Source organism: Notolepis coatsorum (genome assembly GCF_963971535.1).
Source record: "Notolepis coatsorum genome assembly, chromosome: 10".
Lineage (NCBI taxonomy): Eukaryota > Metazoa > Chordata > Actinopteri > Aulopiformes > Paralepididae > Notolepis > Notolepis coatsorum.
Genome location: NC_140174.1, coordinates 87,598,441 through 87,622,278, shown reverse-complemented (window position 1 = coordinate 87,622,278; position 23,838 = coordinate 87,598,441). Strand labels below are relative to the sequence as shown.

Sequence of the window (23,838 nt, the reverse complement as noted above, 5' to 3'; positions counted from 1 at the left end):
AAAATCACTGCTATGCTACCGAATCCGATGTTGCGAGTATACAGAGGTACTGGCAGACACAGACTAAAACATTAGTGTCATCATCATGACACAAAAGTATACAGAAAAAACTCGACCGCAGCAGCCAATTATAATAAATAATTCAGGACTCACCACGCTGTCGACGTCAGCAACAAAAACGTCTGGCGTTGAACACTTTCACTGCCACGCCGTGTTTTCCTTTTTACCCCCTTGCATGCCACCATTAACGTTAATATCGCCTAATCTATGTTTTAAATTATGGCTATGTGTCTAATCTGCCCGTCGCTTATCAAAGAATCATTTTCCAGTCAACATTGTCAAGGCAGATTGTTTTTTTATCGCTTAATTTCCGTTTGATAGCATTTTGAAAATCACCCGTTTTCGCGGAAAAAACAACCCATGCCTATGATAATCGCCTTTTACTGGAATATTCCAGAACGTTGTCATTTGTCGGCCTATTTATGAATCGTTTTCAAATAAACGCTAGATGATCGATAGTATGTGTGTGCACGCACGCTCGTGCCGCGCGCTGATAATCGCTGCTCTTATTTCCTCATGGCTTTTACAGTCAAAACAGCCATATCACATATCACATAAACGCTTATATATCCGTGAAAACGAGTCTGATTATCCTAAGACTGATAACATAGATTCCTTACCTGAGGTCAGATGGTATCCAAATGGTTTATTCCAATTTCCGATCGCCTTTCTAAAAAATCGATAATTGTATTGATCCATCGTGTGTACAGTATAACCCACAGAGGCTCCAGAATGAACTCTGGTAGACCCCGGCTGCATCAGTGAGAAGTAAAATGTGGAGTCAGAAATCCGTTCTCCCATTCACTTTCATTGAGTCCATTCCAAAAGGGTGATTTACCATCTGGGAGACGATAGGGGGCGCTTTTTTCACATCTGAGCGCCGGCGATCCCTGAATCTCCAACGGTAGGCTCGCGTGATGCAATATGATTTCAGATCGCTAATAAAAAATGTAAAATAAAAAAAAAACGAGAATACTCGTGATGTGGCATTCAACGGTCAGGGGGGGGGGGGGGGGGGGGTAAACCCGTGAAAAGCCGTGAGTGGCACTCAAAGTGTTACTTCGCCAACCAGCTGCTACATCCAAGAACAAATTAAAACGTTCGCCAACTGGCTATATTCCAACTTCAACCAAGAATTTGAAGTTATTGAACCACTTCGGTCTGCTGCACCACCATCCACCGTTGATGTCCTGTTCAGCACTGTTCTACTGTGCACTCAGAGACACGCTCTGACTCTCTGATCTCTGATGACAGCTGGCGCAAAAGAGAAAACGAAACTTAAGGTTATCCTATAACCCTAGTTATATGAGTATAGAGAGCGCGCAATAAAAAAAAATGTTTAAATAAAAGACGGCGCTGCCTGGCCCGGCCGAGCCCGAATTATTTATTTAAAAAAAAAAGCCATACCCAGGCCGGGTAGGGCCCCGTCGGGCACGGGTAGGGTTTCACAGACAGGAAACGGGTTCACATGCCTGAAATTGTGAAGGAATTAAAATGTTTTAATTTATTGTCAGTCTACCATCGGTCTTGAATGTGGGTCTGGCCTCGGCTCGCAAGATAACTTGTTTACAGTGTAGTCTCTGGGTAACATGTAAGTTAAAAGGCCATGCAAGGTGTATGTTCTAGATTTAAAAATAATTATAATAAAAAGAATTATGAAAAAAACTACTAACCTTCGTACGTCTTTTATTATTATGCACTTTGCTACTAATCGACCTTGCCTATATTACTACATACTATGCTACTACTACTACTATGCACTCAAGACTGTAACACTCAAGTTCAACACTGTTTGATGAACAATGTTACCTACCTACCTAGCTGCCAGAGTTGTACCCTTCCTGCTGACTTATTGTCAGAACTTGTAAGTCGCTTTGGATAAAAGCATCAGCTAAATGACTAAACCTAAACGTAAATGTAAAATGTAAGATAGACAGACAGACAGGAATAATGTCTGTATGTGAATTTGCAGGTTTCACCAAATTGGCCGTTTGCTGGCCGTGTGTTATGTGGTGCTAAGTATGCCATCGCTGTGACATGTAGTGGAATGTACACAGAGTATTCATTGGCGTCTACAGTGTGTAGGTTTAATACACATCATACTCTCCTCCTGCCTCTCTGCTCCCAGCAGGTCAGGTAGCGGCGGTAACGGAGGCAGCGGCGGTACCGGAGGAAGCGGCGGCAGCGGAGGTAGCGGCGGTAACGGAGGCAGCGGTGGTACCGGAGGCAGCGGCAGCAGCGGGGGCTCCTTCCTGTCCTACCTGCAGGAGCAGAGCGGTCCCGGCTGGATCCCCGTCACCGACCCGACTCAGGCCTGGGTGGGGACGCAGCCTAAACAACCCAGGCAGGCCGTGGACACCGTGATGTCGTCGGTACGCAGCGTCATGGAGGGGGACCAGTCCCGTGTGTCCCAGGAGGCCTTGCTTCAGCCGGTGCGGGACATGGGGCACTCTGAGATCCTGCGGGGGCACTTCAGAGGCACCCAGCCATTCGAGAAGGGCCTGGGCTTCCCCCACAGAGTGCCCGAGCTGAGGGCCTGGGACGACATGCGCCTGAGAGGGACGGTGAGTGGTGCCCAAATGATTAACCCTTTCACTGCCGCACTGCCAAGTTGTTTAACCCTTTCACTGCGACAATACACAGAAGGTTAACCTTTTCACTGCCACACACCAGCAGGTTAACCCTTTTGATTGATTGATTGATTGAAAACTTTATTAACAGATTGCAGAATGGGTACAGTACAGTACAGCTCAATACACACAATTGTTAAGGGGATGCAGACCAGAGAAAGACTTTCGTCTTGTTTACATCAGGGTCCCCCATTTTCAAGGCGGGTGGGGTTGGGTAGGTGGGGTGGGGGGAACTGTACAACTGTACAAGCAAAACTGTACATTGGAATATCGACAAAACGTTACTTGGTCCCAAGAAGAGGGTATTGTGTATTATTGGGTGGGTTAGGACATTTACTGTACATTTACAGGGGCCAGTTTCGAGTTGCAGTCTCCCGTAGGTGCTCTTTGAGAGTGGTTTTGAAAGTGGGTAGTGATTCACATTCCTTTACAGCTTTGGGTAGGGCGTTCCACATTGATGTGGCATAATTGCAAAACGTGTTTAGTCCCTTGTTTGAGCCGAATCTGGGTTTAACATGATTTGTGGAGCTCCCTCTGGTGTTGTGGTCGTGATATTCACTGACCTTTGGGAAGTATTTTGACATGTACATGGGTACCTTAGTCGTGTAGTGTATCTTGTAGACCAGGCCCATTGCAAGTTGCTGTACTCTGTTGTCTACTCTAAGCCATCCTAGGTAGTCAAAGTGGGCAGGGGTGAGGTAGGTTCTAGGGCAGGGGTCTCAAACTCAATTTACCTGGGGGCCGCTGGAGGTAGAGTCTGGGTGAGGCTGGGCCGCATAAAATATTCCACAAAAAAAGGGTTTCAAGTATTCAAAAAAAAAGTACAACTGATCCAATCTTCTCAATCTTTAGCAATAACATTTCAGAACATGAACGGTTCTTCAGGCTTCTCAGTGGTGTCAGTGGACTCATCCACAGCTATGGAAATGCACTGTGCATTTTTTTTTTATTCTATCACAAAGCTGTGAGAACACTATTATTATCTTTTTATTAATATGGTTTTATTTTATTATCCTAAAGTAAGTTAATGTAGATGACTCAAAAGTATAATTGCCTGTATTATAAAAAAAATAGGTAAAAACCATATTATGCGTTTTCATCAATAAATAAATGCCCCAAATTTTTTTATAGATTGGGGGCCCCACATTTTTTTATAGATTGGGGGCCCACAAATTGATTCTTTCATGGGGCCCAGAATCTCCAGCTACGCCCTTGGCTGGGACTCAGGCTGAACGCATATTTTCCTGTCCATTCACCTTTGAATTGCAGTCGACTTTTCTTTTACTGACCATCTTTGAAAATGCCATATTTTTCTGCTGGCTGCCTGCTGGCGAAAATAGGCTAATAGCTACATTTATCTCACAGAGATAAAACTGGGAGCGAGTTTACTGTAGATGCGCTTTCAACTCTGCTCCGACTTGAACTGAAAGAGAGAGACGACATGCAGTCCTTGAAGACCCGCCCTACTCCCCTACTCTGCCTCTGATTCGCAGACTGTGGGTGAGGGGGAAAAACGCTGACGGGACGCGTATGTGATTGGACCAGACCCGTACACACAGACAGACAGTGGCAGTGCTGCCGGACAGCGTGTAGCTTATTCCCAGCGGAAGAGTGCGTCGCGTGCTTCCGCGTTTTCTCTGATTGGCCATGACGCCCATGTGACCACGGCAGCGCGAGATAGCTGCAGCGCGGAAATAGGCTGTCTATTGCCATTCTCTAAGACAAACTCTAACCTTAACCAGCTCCTTAACAGCGCCTAAACTTAACCCTTCTAACCTTAACCAACTCCGAAACAATGCCTAACCTTAACCTTAACCTTAACCATGCCTAACCTTAACCTTAACCATAACCAACTCCGAAAGAATATTGCCATTCTCTAAGACAAACTCTAACCTTAACCAGCTCCTTAACAGCGCCTAAACTTAACCCTTCTAACCTTAACCAACTCCGAAACAATGCCTAACCTTAACCTTAACCTTAAGTTAACATGCCTAAACTTAACCGGCGAAAGAATGCACGTTAAAAAAAATGTAAATAAAAAATTGAAGGGATTCAAACTTGTCACCAACGGACCGCAGGACCGCAGCGCTGCCAGTTGAGCTAAGCGTCGAATGAAAAACATCAGGGATTACGGCTACATAATGCCGCAAGCTCTGCCGCTCCGCTCCGCTGCGGGGCGTGTTGCAGCCAATCAGGGAAAACGCGGAAGCACTCGGCAGCACTCTTCCGCTGGGAATAAGCTATAGGCTGCCGGACATGCAGAGCATGAGAGCACTGCTCGCAGAGGAGAGAGATAGCGAGGATGCATTTGCTTCCACTTTACTTGATATCACTCCGGAATCACGTTTCAACCAAGTCACTAACATAACGTTGCTGACATGAGCCTGCGCTATGGTAGCCTACAAGTGATAAAATAAATAAAACTTCCAACTCTCGCGCAACGACTCGGCAAACAGTTGCGCGCGGGCCGCATTAACACTAAACGTTGATGTCCAGTAGGGGGCCGCAAAATATCATCCCGCGGGCCGCAATTGGCCCGCGGGCCGCGAGTTTGAGACCCCTGTTCTAGGGGTAAGGTCAAGTAGTAGTCTAACCAGTTTGTTTTGTGATGTTTGTAATCTTGTTTTTAGCGCCTTTGAGGTGCTTTGGTACCATGAGGTGCAAGCATAGTCGTAGTACCCTTGAATGAGTGCTCCTGCCAGAGTCTTCAGGGTATTCTTGTTTACCAGAGAGGAGATCCGGTACAAGAATCTAGTTTGTTGGTTGACTTTTTTGATTACATTGGATGCCATTTTGTCACAGGAAAGATTTGCCTCTAGGATGGAACCTAGGTATGTAATTTCATCTTTCCTTGTGACAATATTGTCACCCACTGTAACTGAGAAGCCGTCTGTCTTGCTGAGTTTGTTATTTGATCCGAAGAGAATGGACTCTGTTTTACCCAGGTGTAATGATAGTTTGTTATCAGCGAGCCATTCAGATTCTGCCGAGATCTGAGCTGAGGGTTTTTTCAACCTGTAACTTGTTCTTGTCAGAGACCAGCAGGGCTGAGTCATCCGCGAACAAGAACAAGTTGCAGTCACAAGCTGACGACATCTCATTTGCATAAATTAGGAACAGTAGCGGTCCTAGTATGCTTCCTTGTGGAACACCACAGCTCACTGTGAGGGGGGGGGGGATAGGGTACCGTTTACCTCCACTATCTGTTCTCTCCCCTCAAGGTAGGATTGCATCCAGCTCACTGATAGACTATCAAAACCAATTGCTGTTAGCTTGTCAATCAGAATGGAGTGATTGACAGTGTCGAAGGCCTTTTGTAGGTCCAGCATGACCATGCCGCAGTATTTGCCCGCGTCCACCTCTTGTTTGATGTGGCCGGTAACCGTCGGTAGTGTGATAGTAAAGGGTTAACCTTCTGTAGTGTGGCAGTGAAAGGGTTAAAGGGATAGTTTCCCCTCCACCGGTAATGATTGTGGTAGAAAATAGTATGTGATATGTGTCATCATGTGTTAAGACAGACTCCTTCAAATGTAAATCATATATTATTCATACATATATAAAATTTTCTACCACATGATCTCCACCATAGGGAAACATTTTGCACACAGAGCAATGATTCTGACATGGACTTAACCCCTTAAACCCGATCGGCCCGGTACCAGATTGAGATTTATTTCACATAGACCAGTAATGTTGCGTTTCTTTTTCAAATGTAGCCAAGAGTAAAGACCCTAACCCTATCAAAACAGCAGTCAAAATGTATGTTATATTATCGTATAGCTTAAGTGGAACACATCCTATATCAGTCTAGATACTGAATAAATTTCTCCACATGTACATGTACACACCCATCCGCCTGGCCACACCCCCATCTGCTCCTCTACATAAGCAGGGGTGTGGCCATACTAACAGCTGCTTCCTTATTTTCACCACCGACAAGTGTCTGTATACACCACTTGAGTTTAGTGCTGAAATAGTTGGAAAGGAGCTACGTTGAAGAGAAGGAGCTGCGTTGACATTATATCTTTGTTTTCTCTCTCACAATTTTTAGAGGAAATACAGCGATAATGTCTTCGCTACCGGAGTGTCTAGATTAAGATGATGATCATTCTGACTTCCACCGGCGCTTCGTATTAGGGGCTCGCGTCGCTGAGCAATCCCCGCCGGCATTACCTCCGGCTCTGCAGTTGGACACTTTGCTTGGGAGGCGCTCGGCCGTGTGAGGGCTGACGGCCTCTCTGGGGCGGGTGTTTTTGCAACACGGGCGCCAGGTGTGTTGGTTGTGGGGGGAACAACTACACAGCTTACGAAGGTCGGCTCCAGGCTAGGATCTTTTTCGCTGCCCCTTAGCGGCGTGGAGGGGGTTCTAGTTTGATGCCCACGTTAACATTAGCTCCTCATCGAGTAAGAGCTTTGTTTTCCTGGGACCGTGATTCCGAATCTGCGGTTCAATTCCCCGGGTCTCTGGACAAACGGATACCCACTGTCTCCGTGCTGGCCACGATTTTCAAGATGAAAAGCACCCGGCGCGAGGGAGGTGAGCTTGGTGTTCATTATGAGAATATCTCCATGCTCAAGTCGGCTATAGTCCGCGAGGGACTTGTTGCCGACACCGCTTGTTGCCAACATCTTTCTTTCTTCGGCTGAGAAGAGGAAAACACAGCGGCTGTCTGAAGTGTTGGCCTGTATTGCTTTTCTCACGTTGTACAGTTTTCAGTAGTAGCCGCTTAGCTTGCTTCTGCGTGAGCTAGTGGGGGAGCATGTCTATGTTCCCCGGGTCCTATGTTCCCCGGGTCCTATGTTCCCCGGTAGCGATAGATAGTCAGACCACCAGCCCTGATTCCAAACTCTAACCTTAACCAACTTCGAAAGAGGGCCTAAGCTTAACCAGTTCGAAACAAGGCAGACATTAATAATTAATAAAATAATAAACATTTATAAAATTTTCAATCGATCAATCAATCGTGGAACATAGGACCCGGGGAACATAAGACCCGGGGAACATAGGGATGACCCCGCTAGTGGCTAGCGATAGCCGGGTTGAGCTAACTGTTAGCCAGTTAGCTGTTAGCTACGACGTTAGCTTCCCATTTTTCGCTCGGCTGGGAACGTTAGCTTGATGCTATCAGTTAGCCTAGAGTTAGCTGTTAGCTTGTGCTGCAACCATTGGCATTAGCCGTGAGAATAGCAGGCCCTGGCACTCTGACTACGACATCATCTTTGACAGAAGATGTAGTCGGGCCTGCGCCATGACCGGCTGCAGGAGGGGGGCGTCTCACCGGAGCGAGGCTCCGGCCATAGCTTCTTTTTGCCCCACCAGCGAGAGGCCTTTCGTCAACGTGGAGACCAATCTGTGTTGCGGCCTTTCGTCCTGCATTCGTTGGTGCAGGTAAGATGTCCATTGGGCATTACCCCACTCTTCCTTCCTTTCCCTCCCGAATGTTTTGTTAATAACGATGTCTTTGTCTGCAAAACATATGTTACTTCACTACATTTGGAGATACGACGTGCTGTGTGTGAATTGTCTTGGTCGCTTGTATAGCTTGGGTAGCGTTGGCCAAGGCTTGTGCCTTTCTCTCTACCTAGAAACAGCGTTGTTTTTTACGTGAGTAAAAGTGAACTGGGTTTTTTATTGTATGATGAGAAGTTGTGTGTGTTCATGTAACGTTAGACAACGTGGCTGAGCCCACAACTGGCTGGGTTACCCTACAATGCTGTGCATAGTGGCATGTGATCGAGGGATGAGTCCCTCTCTCAGCTTGTTATTCTTACCTAAGGGTAATGATGACAATAACAAGTGGCAAGTTTTTTTCACACATGAGCAGGGCTGTGCCTGTTCAAACAAGGTATTCGGCTGTGCTGGCGTGCATGATGTAAAGCTTACTCTGTGCCCCCCCCCCCTCTCCCCTCAAATATGATTTTGTTTTATGTTTTTGGGGATACGGTGTAATCCCTCTGCTGGGGTTGTGCTCTTGCTTAGAGAGAGGCAATTTTTTCTGGAAATTGTTGGTCGCTGTCATGTGGACTTAGGAAGGCCTGTGACCAGTACTTAATCAAGGACTTATGTCTTCTCTCATCATGAAAAACGGCGTTCCTCTTACAGTAGTGAGAGTGTACTTTTGCCCCTTTTTTGTTTTGTGATGGAGGGTTGTGTGTATCGTTTTCACGTTTAAGATCCACAACTGGGTTAGGTGTTGGCCTACAGAAGTTACATGTGTAAGCTCTTGTACCAGGGCCCTTGGCGCCTCTCTTGGTCTGAGTTTTTTTCTTCCTTTAGGGTAAAAGTGTAAAAATTCAGGTGGCAGGTTCGCACATGAGCCTATGGGAAGCTGTTACCTTAAACAGGTATACATGCGCTTCATGTAGCACGCTATGACTGGTGTCATGGCTCTGCTTTGTCATTGCATCGTATCAGGGGTGAGGGGTCATGAGGGGGTGAACTGATAAACCCTCCCTCCCCTTTTTTCTGATTGGTCAGGGGGTTGGACCTCCTGTCCTTCGGGCTTCCTGTCACGCTGTTGGGTCAGCGCGTCACAGGGTAGGGAGAGGGGGGGGGGTGGGGAGTTCCCTGGTCCCACGCTATATTTGAGCAGGCGGGTCATGGAATTCCCCCCGCAATAGAGTACGTCACTGGGCGCATTTCTATTGGTTGTGAGACTTCCGATGCGCGGTGCTTTATGTTCTGACCGTCTTGGTGGCGCCCTCTGTGATGTTTTGGATCGACACGCGTACCTACCCCCCTCTTAGGACTGGGGATGGTGGCGTGATTAGGACACGGGACTGGTTCTGGTCGTGCCGGACCAGGTCAGTTAACCCGTTGTCCGCCGGGGCGCAGATCTGCTGTTCTGGTACCCTGAAGGACTTGTGCTTTTTCGGGGGGAAAATGCCGGGTTGGCCCGGGCGTAGCAGGGGTTGATGTTATGGAGGTGTTCGTGGTTATGTCACTGCGTGTTATCCTTCACTATTGCTTGGTCCATATTGTGTTGTACCTTGCGCTGTGCTAAAGGAGCCTGGTCCTTCTCCATTCTTTTTTTCGCCCCTCTCTTCTCCTGCTTGGCGGGGCTGGGAGGGGGCTGTCGAGGTGGTTTTTGTACCCCTCTGGCATCCCTGTGTACGTCCCGGTCCGCCGGGCCCAGGTCCGGACTCGTTCTCGTTGACCTGTTGGCCTCCTGTTAGGTGGTGGTTGGTTTCCAGGTGTGTTGGTAGCAGAGTCGACTCTCGGGTTAGGCCGGGCTTGACCCCATCTGCCTGCGAGTGTGCCCCCGCACCCTTCATGACGTCTGCCAATCGTGTCAGCCTTCTCTGCCTCTGCCCCTCTAGAGGGTCGGGTTTTTTTTGTGGAGGCTGCGACATGGTGCACTGCATACCTAATGCCCCTTCCGCCGGGGTGCTGTTTTCAGCAGACCCCTTAGGCGCCTGTCTAGTCCGCAGTGCTCCAGGCTCAGGTCGAGTCCTTTTGACCTGTTGCCTGGATTGAGGGATCAACCTCTTTGGGGGTTGTCTCCTCGGCGCGCTGCCTGGTCCCCCTGGGGGGTCTAGCCTCTTGAGGTTTTCGGGGCGGCGTGCTGTCGGGGGGAAGGGCCTGCTCTTGGATGGGCCCTGTCCGATACACTGGCGATGTGGGGGGTAGTGTCACTAGTGACCGCCTGGTGGGGTCTCGATGCTGCGGCGTCGTTGGCCTCACCAGGCCCCCTTTTCCAGGGGGTCCAGTCCCTTCCTGGGGCTGGGTCCTCCTTCGCGCTCCACTGCTACGGCCTTGCCACGGGGTTGGGTTCTTGACCTTAACCCTGTGATATTAGGGGTTGTAACAGGTTTTTTTCCTTCCCGTTCGTTCCCTAGTGGCATGTGGGTTGCACGCCTGTGTAGTCGTGGGTTCTTCTGTGGGAAGGTAAGTCCCACGGTCTGCTCACCCTGTGCGTTGAGTTGCTAAACCCTCTTCGCACGGTCGGATCCGATTCCCTCCCGTCCTCCACTAGGGGGGTCCCGGGGCTCGGGTCCTCCCCGGTTCTGATGGTTGTGGGGTGCCTCAGCGGGTACATTTGTCGAGCTTCCGCTCTGCTCAGCTCCTGTGTTCCACTTAGAGCGCAGAGCGTAAGCTATACGATAATATAACATACGGTTATCCTATAACCATAGTTATATGAGTATAGCGCGCTCTGCGCTGGACTCACTGAGGACCCCGTGGTCTTCGCCTTCAGTGGTGAAAGACTTGGGAAGGAGCTGTTAGTATGACCACACCCCTGCTTATGTAGAGGAGCGGATGGGGGTGTGGCCAGGCGGATGTGTGTGTACATGTACATGTGGAGAAATGTATTCAGTATCTAGACTGATATAGGATGTGTTCCACTTAGAGCGCGGAGCGCTCGCTATACTCATATAACTATGGTTATAGGATAACCGTATGTTTTCAGCACTACGTTTGTTTACCAATGATTTTAAGTGTTATTAGCGCATCGGGAACCGGATGATTTAGAGGTGAGGAAATGACACCGTCATGAAATCGGTGTTGTCCTTTAAAAGAGTAGACCCAGGGGTTTCGATGGACATCAAAATGTCATAAAACTACACTACCCAGCTCACACCAGCCGCTATCAAAGCTGCAGCCGGCTGACAAATAAATATTGATGTTATTTTCGTGATTATATCTCACGGGTCGAACAGACCTGAACGCTATTGCCATTTGGTTCTTTACCTTTCTGTGAACGTCAAGAAAGAAAACGCGTCGCAATCCGCTATGGACATTATACAAAAGTAACTGTATATAGTTACAGTAGATTTCATTCATGGTCTTTGCTGCCCTGTAACGGGCGCCTGGTGGTACTAAATCCAGATTTAATTCTGCCATTGGAAAGAGGAGATTCGGCCTGATCCATAGATGTACGACATGGTCATTTATAGGCCTGATATTCTATATTCTATATTCATATTTCAAATTGCATGTGTCCGGATGGCAATATTCAGTACTGTATCTACAAAAAAAACTGTAAATCACCTGCCCTTTGTTAATTAGCTTAGATTTTTTGTACACTTGATCTCAAGAAGGTGCTGAATTGTTCACGTCTGGTCAATGTCAGCATGGTGTTATTCACAGTCAAAGATGGGAAAAAATATAGGCCTATATATAATAATAATTTATATTCTCCTTTGGTTCATTACAATTTACTCAAGCATAGTAACAGACAAAATATTTCTGACACTGGGAATACATTCCCTGAGGTCCATAGATGTCCCTAGATACCAAGAACATGCAAATGGCCTTGTAGAAGTGGAGCAATCTTCCATTTACTTGGAAATTTACTTTTAGGCGAATTTTCTGAAAATATGGCAAAAAGCAACGCCGTCTCCAAATAGAGCGGCTACCAATAATAGCAGATATAGAGCAATACCTTGCTAACTGTTTACAAACACACGCACACAGAATACATATATACACGTTCAGGATATACACACACACTCTCCCTGAACGTCAGCAAAACAAAAGAGATGATTGTGGACTTCAGGAGGTCGGGGGTCAAGGACTACAGCCCCCTCAGCATCGACGGGGCACCAGTTGAGAGAGTGAACAGTTTCAAGTACCTCGGAGCCCACATATCCGAGGACTTGACATGGACCACACACATTGACAGTGTTGTGAAGAAGGCACGACAACGCCTCTACTTCCTCAGGCGCCTAAGGAAGTTCCAAGTCAGTCAGAAGATCCTTAGGAACTTCTACTCATGTACAATAGAGAGCATCCTGACCGGCAACATCACCTCCTGGTTTGGGAATAGCACTGCACAAGACCGTAGCAGACTACAAAGAGTGACACGTTCAGCCGAACGCACAATTAGAGGGGGGCTTCCCACCCTCCAGAACATTTACAACAAGCGGTGCAAGGGGAAGGCTAAGAGAATTATTAAGGACTCGAGCCACCCGAACAACTGCCTCTTTGAACTGCTGCCGTCAGGCAAGCGATACCGGAGTCTTATGGCGAGCACAGAAAGACTCAGAAGGAGCTTCTATCCCCAGGCCATCAGGCTGCTAAACGAACAATAATCGCTAAACGAACAATAATCACTATGCAACAACCATCAAATGCACACAGCACACACACCCACACGCACACACACACTCACTCAAACAAACAACACACTGCAGCACCCACTCTCCACACTTTAGATCACACAAACACACTTACACTTTATATTTATTGATAAAGGATTTGCACTACAACTCGTACACCTACTGTGAATTGTACCTAAACTGCACCTCGTCCATTTATGCCTTGCACTATATAGTATTGTATATTAGTACACTGCACAGTATTGTATATTGTATGGTAACTACGTCTACGAACATTGTACATATGTCTAAACTGAACACTGTGACCTCTTTTTTTTCTTCTAATTTTTACTATGTTTTTATTTCATACTTATCTTGTCATGCACAGTCTCTGGAGCGCAACAGTAAGAAGCATTTTGTACAAAAGTATTCTGTACTTCTGTATGACAACTATTAAAGAAACTTGAAACTTGAACACATACACGATCAGTATATACACGTGCAAATACATTCACATACACACAGACATACAGTATACACACACGCACATACATACACAAACACACACACACATAGTACACACACACACACACACACACACACACACACATACAAACACATTCAGAATACACACACACACATGCTGAGGCCCAAGATGGTCACAAAAAGCATGTCTTGCCAAATATAGCGAGCATTCTCCATGTCACCCTCTGTTACCTGATCCCCTATCCCAGCCGCCACACGTGTCAACCTCCTGGCACAACCACAACCACCGTCATCACCTCCACCGTCACAGAGCTCTGTAAAGGACACCCCTCTGGGAGAGAGAAGGGGGGGGACCGTCGCTACTCACTGTCACTGTGAGGCTCTCCCTGCGCTGGCTTACAATGCAACTTAACCCTTTCACTGCGACAATACGGAAGGTTAACCCTTTCACAGCCACAATTACGGAAGGTTAACCCTTTCACTGTCACGCAACAAAGGGTTAACCCTTTCACGGCCACAATACGGAAGGTTAGCCCTTTCACTGCCACACGACAAAGGGTTAACCCTTTCACGGCCACAATACAGAAGGTTAACCCTTTAACGGCCACAATACGGAAGGTTAGCTTTTTCACTGCCACGCGACAAAGGGTTAACCCTTTCACAGCCACAATAAGGAAGGTTAGCCCTTTCACTGCCACACGACAAAGGGTTAACCTTTTCACGGCCACAATACGGAAGGTTAACCCTTTCACTGCCACAATACGGAAGGTTAGCCCTTTCACTGCCACGCGACAAAGGGTTAACCCTTTCACGGCCACAATACGGAAGGTTAACCCTTTCACAGCCACACTACCAAATGGTTAACCCTTTCACTGCCACAATATTTAAGGTTAACCCTTTCACTGCCACACAACCAAAGGGTTAACCCTTTCACGGCCACAATTCAGAAGGTTAACCCTTTAATTTCCACTCGACAAAGGGTTAACCCTTTCACTGCCACAATACGGAAGGTTAGCCCTTTCACTGCCACGTGACAAAGGGTTAACCCTTTCACAACCACACTACAGAAGGTTAACCCTTTCACTACCACAGACGGTTAACGGTCTGTAGTGTGGTAGTGAAAGGGTTAACCTTCTGCAGTGTGGTAGTGAAAGGGTTAACAAGGAACAAACACAACGCTGCCTTGGCTAGAGTTACCGTAGGCCATTCCACGTTACCCTTTGTTGAGAATAGTTCCAATGCCATTTGGTTCTGCCCAGTAAGAACAGTGGAACGTGCCCGCATGGCAGTGTGTTAGTGTGGGAGTGGATATGTAGGGGCGTGTCTGGGCTTCAGGGAATGATATAGTCTGTAGCTACTGACTGGGTTAATGAGGACCTGGGAGAGGCCCGAGGGTCAGGGAGCAAGTCCCCTTTAGTGCTCTCCCTCTCTCAGTCCCTGCAACACATAGAATCCCCCCCCCCCCCAGAGCAGCCGGGGGTATTTAAAGCCCATGGATCATATGCAGGGAGGGAGGGAGGGTGAGTGTGAGTGTGAGTGTGAGTGTGAGTGAGAGAGAGAGAGAGAGAGAGAGAGAGAGAGAGAGAGAGAGAGAGAGAGAGGCGCAACAGAAGGGTGAGTGGTGAGAGGGTTGTTTTTGGAACTATGTGTGGAGAGAGAGGGAGAGGAAATACAAGCCCCCCAACCCCCCAAGGTTGCAGCCGCCCGGATCTGATGGCTCGGGCCACCAGTCATTACGCCTGACCAGCCGACGGAGAGGGAGAGAGGGAGACCGAGGGGGAAGGAGAAGGAATAGAGACCAGTGAGGAAGAGGGCCCGCCACCCATCACGACTCGTATAGGAGACTGATGACAACGGAAAGAGAATAAAATACTACGGAAACCGCTGAGAGGAACTCGATATCGGTGGGTCGCAGCTGTTCCCTTCTCTCTCGACCGAGGGAGGTGTCGGAGGAACCTGGGATTTATCCAAGGCTTGAGGGGTCGTGAGGCCAGGAGTCCGCAGCAGGGCATCTCGGTGTTGGGGGGTGTGTGAAGGAAGACGGTTGTGTCAGTTTCACTGCGGTCACTGAGTCACTGAGAGAGGGACCGACGGAGCGATGTGGGCCCTACTAACGGAGCTCCTGTTCAGCTTCGTGCTGCTGGCCTTCCTGGTGATCAGCTGTCAGAACGTCATCCACATAGCCAGCGGCTCCGTGCACAGCATTCTCACCCACCTGCACGTCAGGCTGGACCGCGAGCTGGGCGAGGCGGAGGGAATAGCCGACGAGGAGGAGAACGTCACCACCAGGATAGTCCGCCGGAGGGTCATCCTCAAGGTACCAGCGCAGAGAGACCGACAAGATGTTAGCGTGCGTGCGTTACGCAGCTGGGGGAATCACTTAGGTGCCGTGTCGACAGAAAACGTTTTTTTGGATATAAAAAATATGAATGCCCATTGATGAGCAGTGCTCCTCTCCAAATGTTGAACAATTTTCAACTCGAGGCGCTCAGAGCGCTCCGCCAAAAAACGCTAGCCGCTGAGAGCGCTAAAACGCGCTGGGAAGAAGAGCGCTCCTAGCGCCGCTTTACCATAGAAATGAATGACAGAAAGGCGCTGGCAGCTCAAAAAACGCTTTCTGTGGACACAGCCCTTCACACTCACTCCTCTGGTGGAAATACCACTGGCTTGGACCAAATCGATGGGCTCGATCAGCGACTCTGCGGCCTTTTCATGCCGGCAAACACACGGGACTCGCGGTTTGATACCGGGAAGAGGCTTCACACACGAGAGGGATAGTCCTTGCTAACATGAATGACACCTGTCACAGGTGTTCCTGTACAGTATGTCTCAATTAGTAGAGCATGGCGCTAACACTGCCAGGGTTAGGGCTGCAAGGCCCACTGGGCCTGCACTCGTGGTACTGTGAGGCACTTTGGATGAAAGGTGTCCCCCAAATGGCATAATACTGTATATATATAATATATATATATATATATACATATACAGTATTAACGTAGGCAGGAAACTGAAAATATTGTATACAGATCTACAGTACTTTAGTTGAGTAGAGAGGGGGCTTGGTAACGGTGGGTATTTACCAGAGAAACTGGAAACTGTTTAGCAGATGTTGTACACAAAGATTTGATGGGCGATGACGATAATTTTTCCATTACCAAGTAAAGGTAGGAATTTGGATGGTGATCAAGTGAACCCAATGATTGAATGACTTGTTTTTACACTTTAGTACAGTAGAGTTACATTACAGTGGTAGAATAGAACTTCTGTAGGAGGACAGATTTAAGTTTGTCTCAGTCTGGACTCCAGCCCCATAGTGAGAAAGTAGCCTATAGGTAAAATCTTTATGTATAACACTTTTACATATATAGTTGAGCATCTATATGGAACTATATCAAAGTTCTTTCCAAACCCTAAAATCAAAATAGAAGCTTAGAGAAAGGGGGGAGGGGGGTTTGCTTTGCACAATAACAAAAAAAAAACACTAAATGCAAAACCTACCAGCCTATAACAGAATGCTTTTAGCCAATAGTGTTCCCATTCTCTCCTGGTCTCAACACATACAATGACCCGTAGCTCTGTGGATTGTGGAGGATAGCGCGGCTGTCTGGTGGCTCGTCTGACAGCAGGAATTGGTTTGATGTTATAAATAGCAGTGCTGGTGCCCTGCACGTTATTAGAGTAATGTGTGTATTATCATGAACCTCCTCATCAGCTGATTACAAGTGCTAAGACCATAGCAGTGTCATTAGTGACCCCCTTTACCCTCTCTCTCTCTCTCTCTCTCTCTCTCTCTCTCTCTCTCTCTCTCTCTCTCTCTCTCTCTCTCTCTCTCTCTCTCTCTCTCTCTCTCTCTTCTCTCTCTCTCTCTCTCTCACACACCTCTCTCTTTCTTTCTCTCTCTCACCTCTCTCACTCTTTCTCACCTCTCTGTCTCTCTCACCTCTCTCTCTTTCTCTCTCACACACCTCTCTCTCTGTCTCTCTCTCCTTCTCACACACACCTCTCTCTCTCTTTCACACCTCTCTCTCTCTCTCTCACACACCCCTCTCTCTATCTCTCTCACCTCTCTCTCTCTCTCTGTCTCCCTCTCCTCCCCTCTCTCTCTACATGATGAGGCTCTCTGGGGGGCTATTTTAAAGTGCTCCAGATTCCAGAACTCGTTTCATTGACTCGTCTGTTGACTCTGCAGTTTCCCCTGCACTGTCTTCAGGACAGAGAGTCTACACAGTGCTGTAGTAACTCGTGCCACGTATACAGGGTTTATCGAAGAGGTTGCAACACACAAGTCCAGCACTGTGTGTACTAGCATGACACGTGGGCTTTACTTTGAGCGGTCTACACACCCTGATCTCCAGTGCAGAGTGGTTCATGTGACTTAGGTTTCATGGACTACATCCTCTCTCTCTCTCTCTCTCTCTCTCTCTCTCTCCTCTCTCTCTCTCTCTCTCTCTCTCTCTCTCTCTCTCTCTCTCTCTCTCTCTCTCTCTCTCTCTCTCCTCTCTGTCTCTCTGTCTCTCTGTCTCTCTCTCTATCTCTCTCTGTCTGTCTCTCTGTCTCTGTCTCTATCTCTCTCTCTCATGACCTGGTGAGACCCTGATGTAAACAAGACGAAAGTCTTTCTCTGGTCTGCATCCCCTTAACAATTGTATGTATTGAGCTGTACTGTACTGTACCCATTCTGCAATCTGTTAATGAAGTTGTCAATCAATCAATCAATCACCTGGGCTGCAGGCTGCCATCCCCCATTGGACAATGTACAATTTTATATTGCAATTTTTTTTACTTAACACTGTGCAATAATGCTCACTATTTATTTATTTATTCATTGGAACTTCTTAAACTTCAGCGCTGACTTTCATTGCTTGTTTGTTGTCCTTTTAATATCACTTTTCTTTTGGTCTGTCAACTGCAATGAGCTACCGGATACCGAATTTCCCCAAGGGGATGAATAAAGTATCTATCTATCTATCTATCTATCTATCTATCTATCTATCTATCTATCTATCTATCGATCTATCGATCTATCGATCTATCTATCTATCTATCGATCGATCGATCGATCGATCTATCTATCTATCTATCTATCTATCTATCTATCTATCTATCTATCTATCTATCTATCTATCTATCTATCTATCTATCTATCTATCTATCTATCTATCTATCTATCTATCTATCTATCTATCTATCTATCTATCTATCTATCTATCTATCTATCTATCTATCTATCTATCTATGATTTAATGCTGCTAAACCCTTCTGCTTCCGCAGGGCGATGAGGCGGAGGATATGCCTGGGGGGGAACAAGTGAGCGAGGAGCAGTTCACGGATGAACACGGAAACATTGTCACCAAGAAGGTCAGCCATCCCATAACATGCCTTTTACACTGCCGGCTTCAACCCTGGTCCAGTTAGTTGTTACCTTCTATCGCTCACACTCTCCTCATGCAGAGAAATGATTATTACTGTACACTGATAATCATGACAAGTTCATCATCACACTCATTGCCATGCGTTGCGGCATGGGGTTATGGGGTGGGCACCACAGAGCATGGGAGGATCACTTACTTTCCAGCAGAAAATAATTGTGATTGGTGTAAAGATGTTGAATCAGGGATGAGACTTCTGGAGATTTGGTCCCAGGTATAGAGCACGCGGAGGCAGTAAACTTCTCTCAAGCCACCGGGTGCATCTTCACCTCACGTCACCTCTGAGGTCTCTCTGCTGATTCAAGATCGTCCCGCTCTGAGAGCGCCGGACAGGCCTATATACATTTCCTTTCGACGTGGGTTGGTTGGAGCTCGTGTTAACTTCTCCCTTAATGTAAGGATACGTTTGATGTTGTCGTTGAGAAGAGCTGTTTAACAGCCTAACTATAATAACCTATGGCTGTGTGGATAACAGTGAATTAGCAACCCCTCACATCCTAGTCCCCCCGTCCCTTTCTCTCCAACCAACTCTTTCTGTCTCTCTTGCATCTACCCCCCCCCCCCCTACCTGCATTCATCCACCACTCTATACCTCCCTCCTTTGTATATGTGTGTGTGTGTATGTGTGTGTGTGTTGGACATGGTAGATTGTACGGAAGGTTGTGCGCAGAGGGCAGGGGGCAGATGAGGAAGGGGTACAGGATGTGAGCGTGGATGGCTCTCTGCTGGACGCTAACGAGCTGGAGGTCGACGCCGAACAGTTCATGAACTACGCCATCCTGGGCCGGGACAGCAGCAAGGTGGGCATCTGATCCGGCCTGCTGGGGGGCATCGGCCTCCCGGGGGGGCGTAGGTCTCACTGCTACCCCTGAGGCCAGTCGCCGTTAGCTAGGAGGCGCAGGCGGCACCCTAACTGGACTGAATGGAGCTGGAACACGCGGTGGAGAACCATCCGATGGGGGTCATTTGTAAACGGACTTTATGTGTTTAATGTAGCGATGGAACCGGACTCTTGTGTTAGAATTCAACAACTGTTGCAGATGACGAGTGTGTGGTTGTGAAGAAGGGACTCTGTGCTGCACCGAGCTTGACATGATCCCATGACCTCTGCTTTTCCCGGGCTGCTTCCAAAGAGGCTTCAGATGCTTAACCTGCATGCACTATACAATATGGTGTCTGGAAGACCAGGCAGATTGTTTGTGCCTGTGTATAGTATGTAATGGGAATAATCCCATTTCATCACATCTCAATTTCATCTATGAAGATTGAGTGACAATATTGGTATTGTTGGTTGATTGGTTGATTGGTCGGTCGGTCGGTTGGTCGGTCGATTGGTCGATTGCATACTTGACCTGCAGTAATCTCCCGCCCAGAAAGCCTCATTCATTCCTACTTCCGTCCGCATGTAGGGGAAACGAATGTGTCCAGTGTTGCACCCCCGCTCTGGTCTTGTCCTGCGGCTTGCCTTGTCGTTCCACTGGCTGAAACCAAAACACACAGCGCTAACAACAACTCACCCGCACCATAACCCCCATATCAGTGTCCCGGTGATACCAGTGATCTGTATCTACAGTTCATGTATCTGTCTGTTGCTCCGTTGATCAAGAGTGAGACGGACTGCGGTCGCCCTGTGGTAATGTAGTCCGTGTTCTCCCCTCAGTAACCCCATTGACTGACTGCTGTGTCCACTCTGCCTTCATTAAAGTCTCCGGTCATTCAACTGTGTTCGTTCTGTGTCACTCCAACCTGCAGGGCTCTCTGAATCCATCTGGATGTGTCTGATGCCTTTCCTTCTTTTATCTTCTCCTGTCTTTTTCATCCCAACCCACCCCCCATCCTCCCCCCCACCCACAAAACCACACCCATCCTCATCTCTCCTCGCTTGCCTGTCTGTATATCATCTCTCCACTTTCTCCTCTATCTCTCCCTTCACCTGTTTTCCATCCCTCTCTCGCCCACCCGTCTCCACTGTCTTTTCCTGTTCCTCATCCCCTCATCCTTTATTTCACTTTATTGTCCCCGCTCTGCTCTTTAATTCTTCCCCTTTTTTCTATCCCTCCCTTCCCTCATTCCTTCATCCTCCCCTGCCCCCTAAACTACTAACATTCCCCTCTATCTCTCCCTCCACTCCTGTCCCTCTCTCTCTCCTCTCCGCCCTTTGCTCTTGGCTACTCCCTTGCACCTGTCCTATTTCTCCCTCCACCCCTCACCCCCACCCCTCACCCCCCACCCCGATGTAGCCGGATATTTTGGATGTGAAGAAGGGTGCTCAGATAGTGCAATGTGCCAGTCTGCGGAGAGTAAAGCAGTGAGAGCTCACAGACAGAGTGCCACGTCCAAGCAGGTACGGGCACCGTCCCGCAGAGCTTTGTCTGACCTGCGGGCTAGACCATTTAATCCTGACTCTCTGGATTAAATACGCCTGGATGTGCCATTAATTGAGTACTAATGACATTTATCCCGATGTTAGTACTTCCAGATTGACATTTGATTGCAATTCAACCACCCTCTGTTACTAATATAGAATGTTTAGTGGTGGTTTCAATTGTAGAATGCCATTTGCATCCATCATTTCTTGATTCCCTTATAGATAAATAGATAGATAGATAGATAGATAGATAGATAGATAGATAGATAGATAGATAGATAGATAGATAGATAGATAGATAGATAGATAGATAGATAGATAGATAGATAGATAGATAGATAGATAGATAGATAGATAGATAGATAGATAGATAGATAGATAGATAGATAGATAGATAGATAGATAGATAGATAGATAGATAGATAGATAGATAGATAGATAGATAGATAGAGAGATAGAGAGATAGATAGATAGATAGATAGATAGATAGATAGATAGATAGAGAGAGAGAGAGAGAGAGAGAGAGAGAGAGAGAGAGAGAGAGAGAGAGAGAGAGAGAGAGAGAGAGAGAGAGATAGATAGATAGATAGATAGATAGATAGATAGATAGATAGATAGATAGATAGATAGATAGATAGATAGATAGATAGATAGATAGATAGATAGATAGATAGATAGATAGATAGATAGATAGATAGATAGATAGATAGATAGATAGATAGATAGATAGATAGATAGATAGATAGATAGATAGATAGATAGATAGATAGATAGATAGATAGATAGATAGATAGATAGATAGATAGATAGATAGATAGATACTTTATTGATCCCCTTGGGGAAATTCAGGTAGCCCTAAACGTTAAAATAGATGGACACACAATAAAAGAATAAAACGAGTAAAACAATGTGGTGGACAAACAATAAAATAATAAAACAATACAAATGTAAAAGGTTTAAAAAGGTAGCAGCAGATCAATAAATCTATGCCCATACAAGTGCATATTGTATAGCAAGTGTGTATAGCAAGTGTGGCTATACATTTAGGCACATTTCAAACACTGGAAGTTTCACTTGTTCGCTAGTCTATGACTACAGTAGCATTTTCTTTTATTATTATTATTATGAATTCAACCTTTATGTAATCTTGATTGATCATTGAGGGAAAGCGCTCATGTACAATGATGTTGAGGATACATATGCAGCAACACAATACATGCAAAACTAACTAAACTAAACTAAATATGGCTCAGGTTAATGCAAAAGCATCCTCAGTAGCCTAAATGTGAATATAATAGCTCATACAGATGGTGCTGGTATGAAGGTGACAGGTAGTCAAGTCGACACTAAGTACTGTAAATCCTAAAAGGCCCACTCTTGGATGTTTAGCCTTTGGGTATATACATAAATATATATATACTGTACATAGGCATATTTTTATATAGGGATGCTAGGGACATGTCCCTACCAAAGTCACGGAAACACAAATTGTCCCTACCAAAATACAGAATTTTGTTTTAGAATTCACAACATCACGTCTTGCATAACAGAGCCTTTTTATCTGTCTTGATTCTTGCCTGACCGTCTCATGAGCAGAAGCAAACGTGTTGTAAATCTCACATCCCAATGTATCAGTGACCATGTAGAAAAGACATAGGTACACCTGTAGGCTATTTCATCTCTGAAATCCTTTTTCTTTTAGTAATGTTTTTTGACACAATTTGCTATGAATTTGTATGCAGCAAGTGCACATGTAGGCCAAATGCATCAGTTCAGGGGGTTAATTAAAGAAACAGTCCTCAGGATCATCTGATGCTCAGAAACCAGTATTTACTAGTGCAAAGTAATTTCTGCTCACACACTTCGTACACTCGCATATTACCTGTCCCTACAGAAGCTCAAATCAAACGTATGGCCCTGCATATATACATTTACATTCATTATTTTCTTGAATGGAAAAAAGCCTTGTTGGAATTTTGTTTTCCATCCTAAATTGGAATTAACTTGGATTTGACTCCAGTGGCTAAAACACATTACAAACAATTGAACCCTTTTCCTACAGTAGAATATCAAACCCCCTTTCCACCTCAAATACAGTACAACATCAAACACCTTTTCCACCTCAAATACAGTACAATATCAAACCCCCTTGTCCACCTCAATACAGTAGAATATCAAACCACGTTTCCACCTCAAATACAGTAGAATATCAAACCCCGTGTCCACCTCAAATACAGTAGAATATCAAATCCTTTCCATCTCAAATACAGTACAATATCAAACCCCTTTTCCACCTCAAATACAGTACAATATCAAACCACTTTCCCATCTCAAATACAGTACAATATCAAACCCCTGAATGGAAGAGATTTCTTTTCTTTTAATCAGATATTATTTGAAGGTGAAGGGACAATACCGTACAAAGTCATGTTTCACTGTGATGGTCCATACCGTATTAGAGAATGTGACAGAGACCAGTTGTTCTTTGACATCAAAACAATGTGGAGCAACTGTGGTGGTGTGTGTGTGTGTGTGTGTGTGTGTGTGTGTGTGTGTGTGTGTGTGTGTGTGTGTGTGTGTGTGTGTGTGTGTGTGTGTGTGTGTGTGTGTGTGTGTGTGTGTGTGTGTGTGTGTGTGTGTGTGTGTGTGTGTGTGTGTCTGTGCGTGTGTGTTTGCGTGTGTTCTACTCTACGGTGGTTTGATGTGTATAACTCACAAGAGTGCGACATATCCTTTCTAACTTTAAGGCCTTAACATTCCTCAGATTACTGACATTTCGGGCCCCGCTGAATACCAGCCCTCTATTCTCGCGAGGCAGATCCTC

At 46.5% G+C, this 23,838-nt stretch overlaps 1 protein-coding gene across 1 annotated transcript in view; it reads left to right on the top strand.

The window, feature by feature from the left end:
• The window catches only part of LOC311235620 (ankyrin-1-like), a gene marked incomplete at its 5' end in the record, with an annotated part of 46,668 nt that overhangs the window by 21,261 nt on the left and 1,569 nt on the right, over positions 1-23,838 (top strand). Inside the window, 4 exon segments of the mRNA XM_084323084.1 lie at positions 2,192-2,624; positions 18,489-18,575; positions 19,294-19,446; positions 20,887-20,990. Of these exon segments, the coding sequence (XP_084179210.1) occupies positions 2,192-2,624; positions 18,489-18,575; positions 19,294-19,446; positions 20,887-20,958 (745 nt within the window). The 3' untranslated portion in view covers positions 20,959-20,990.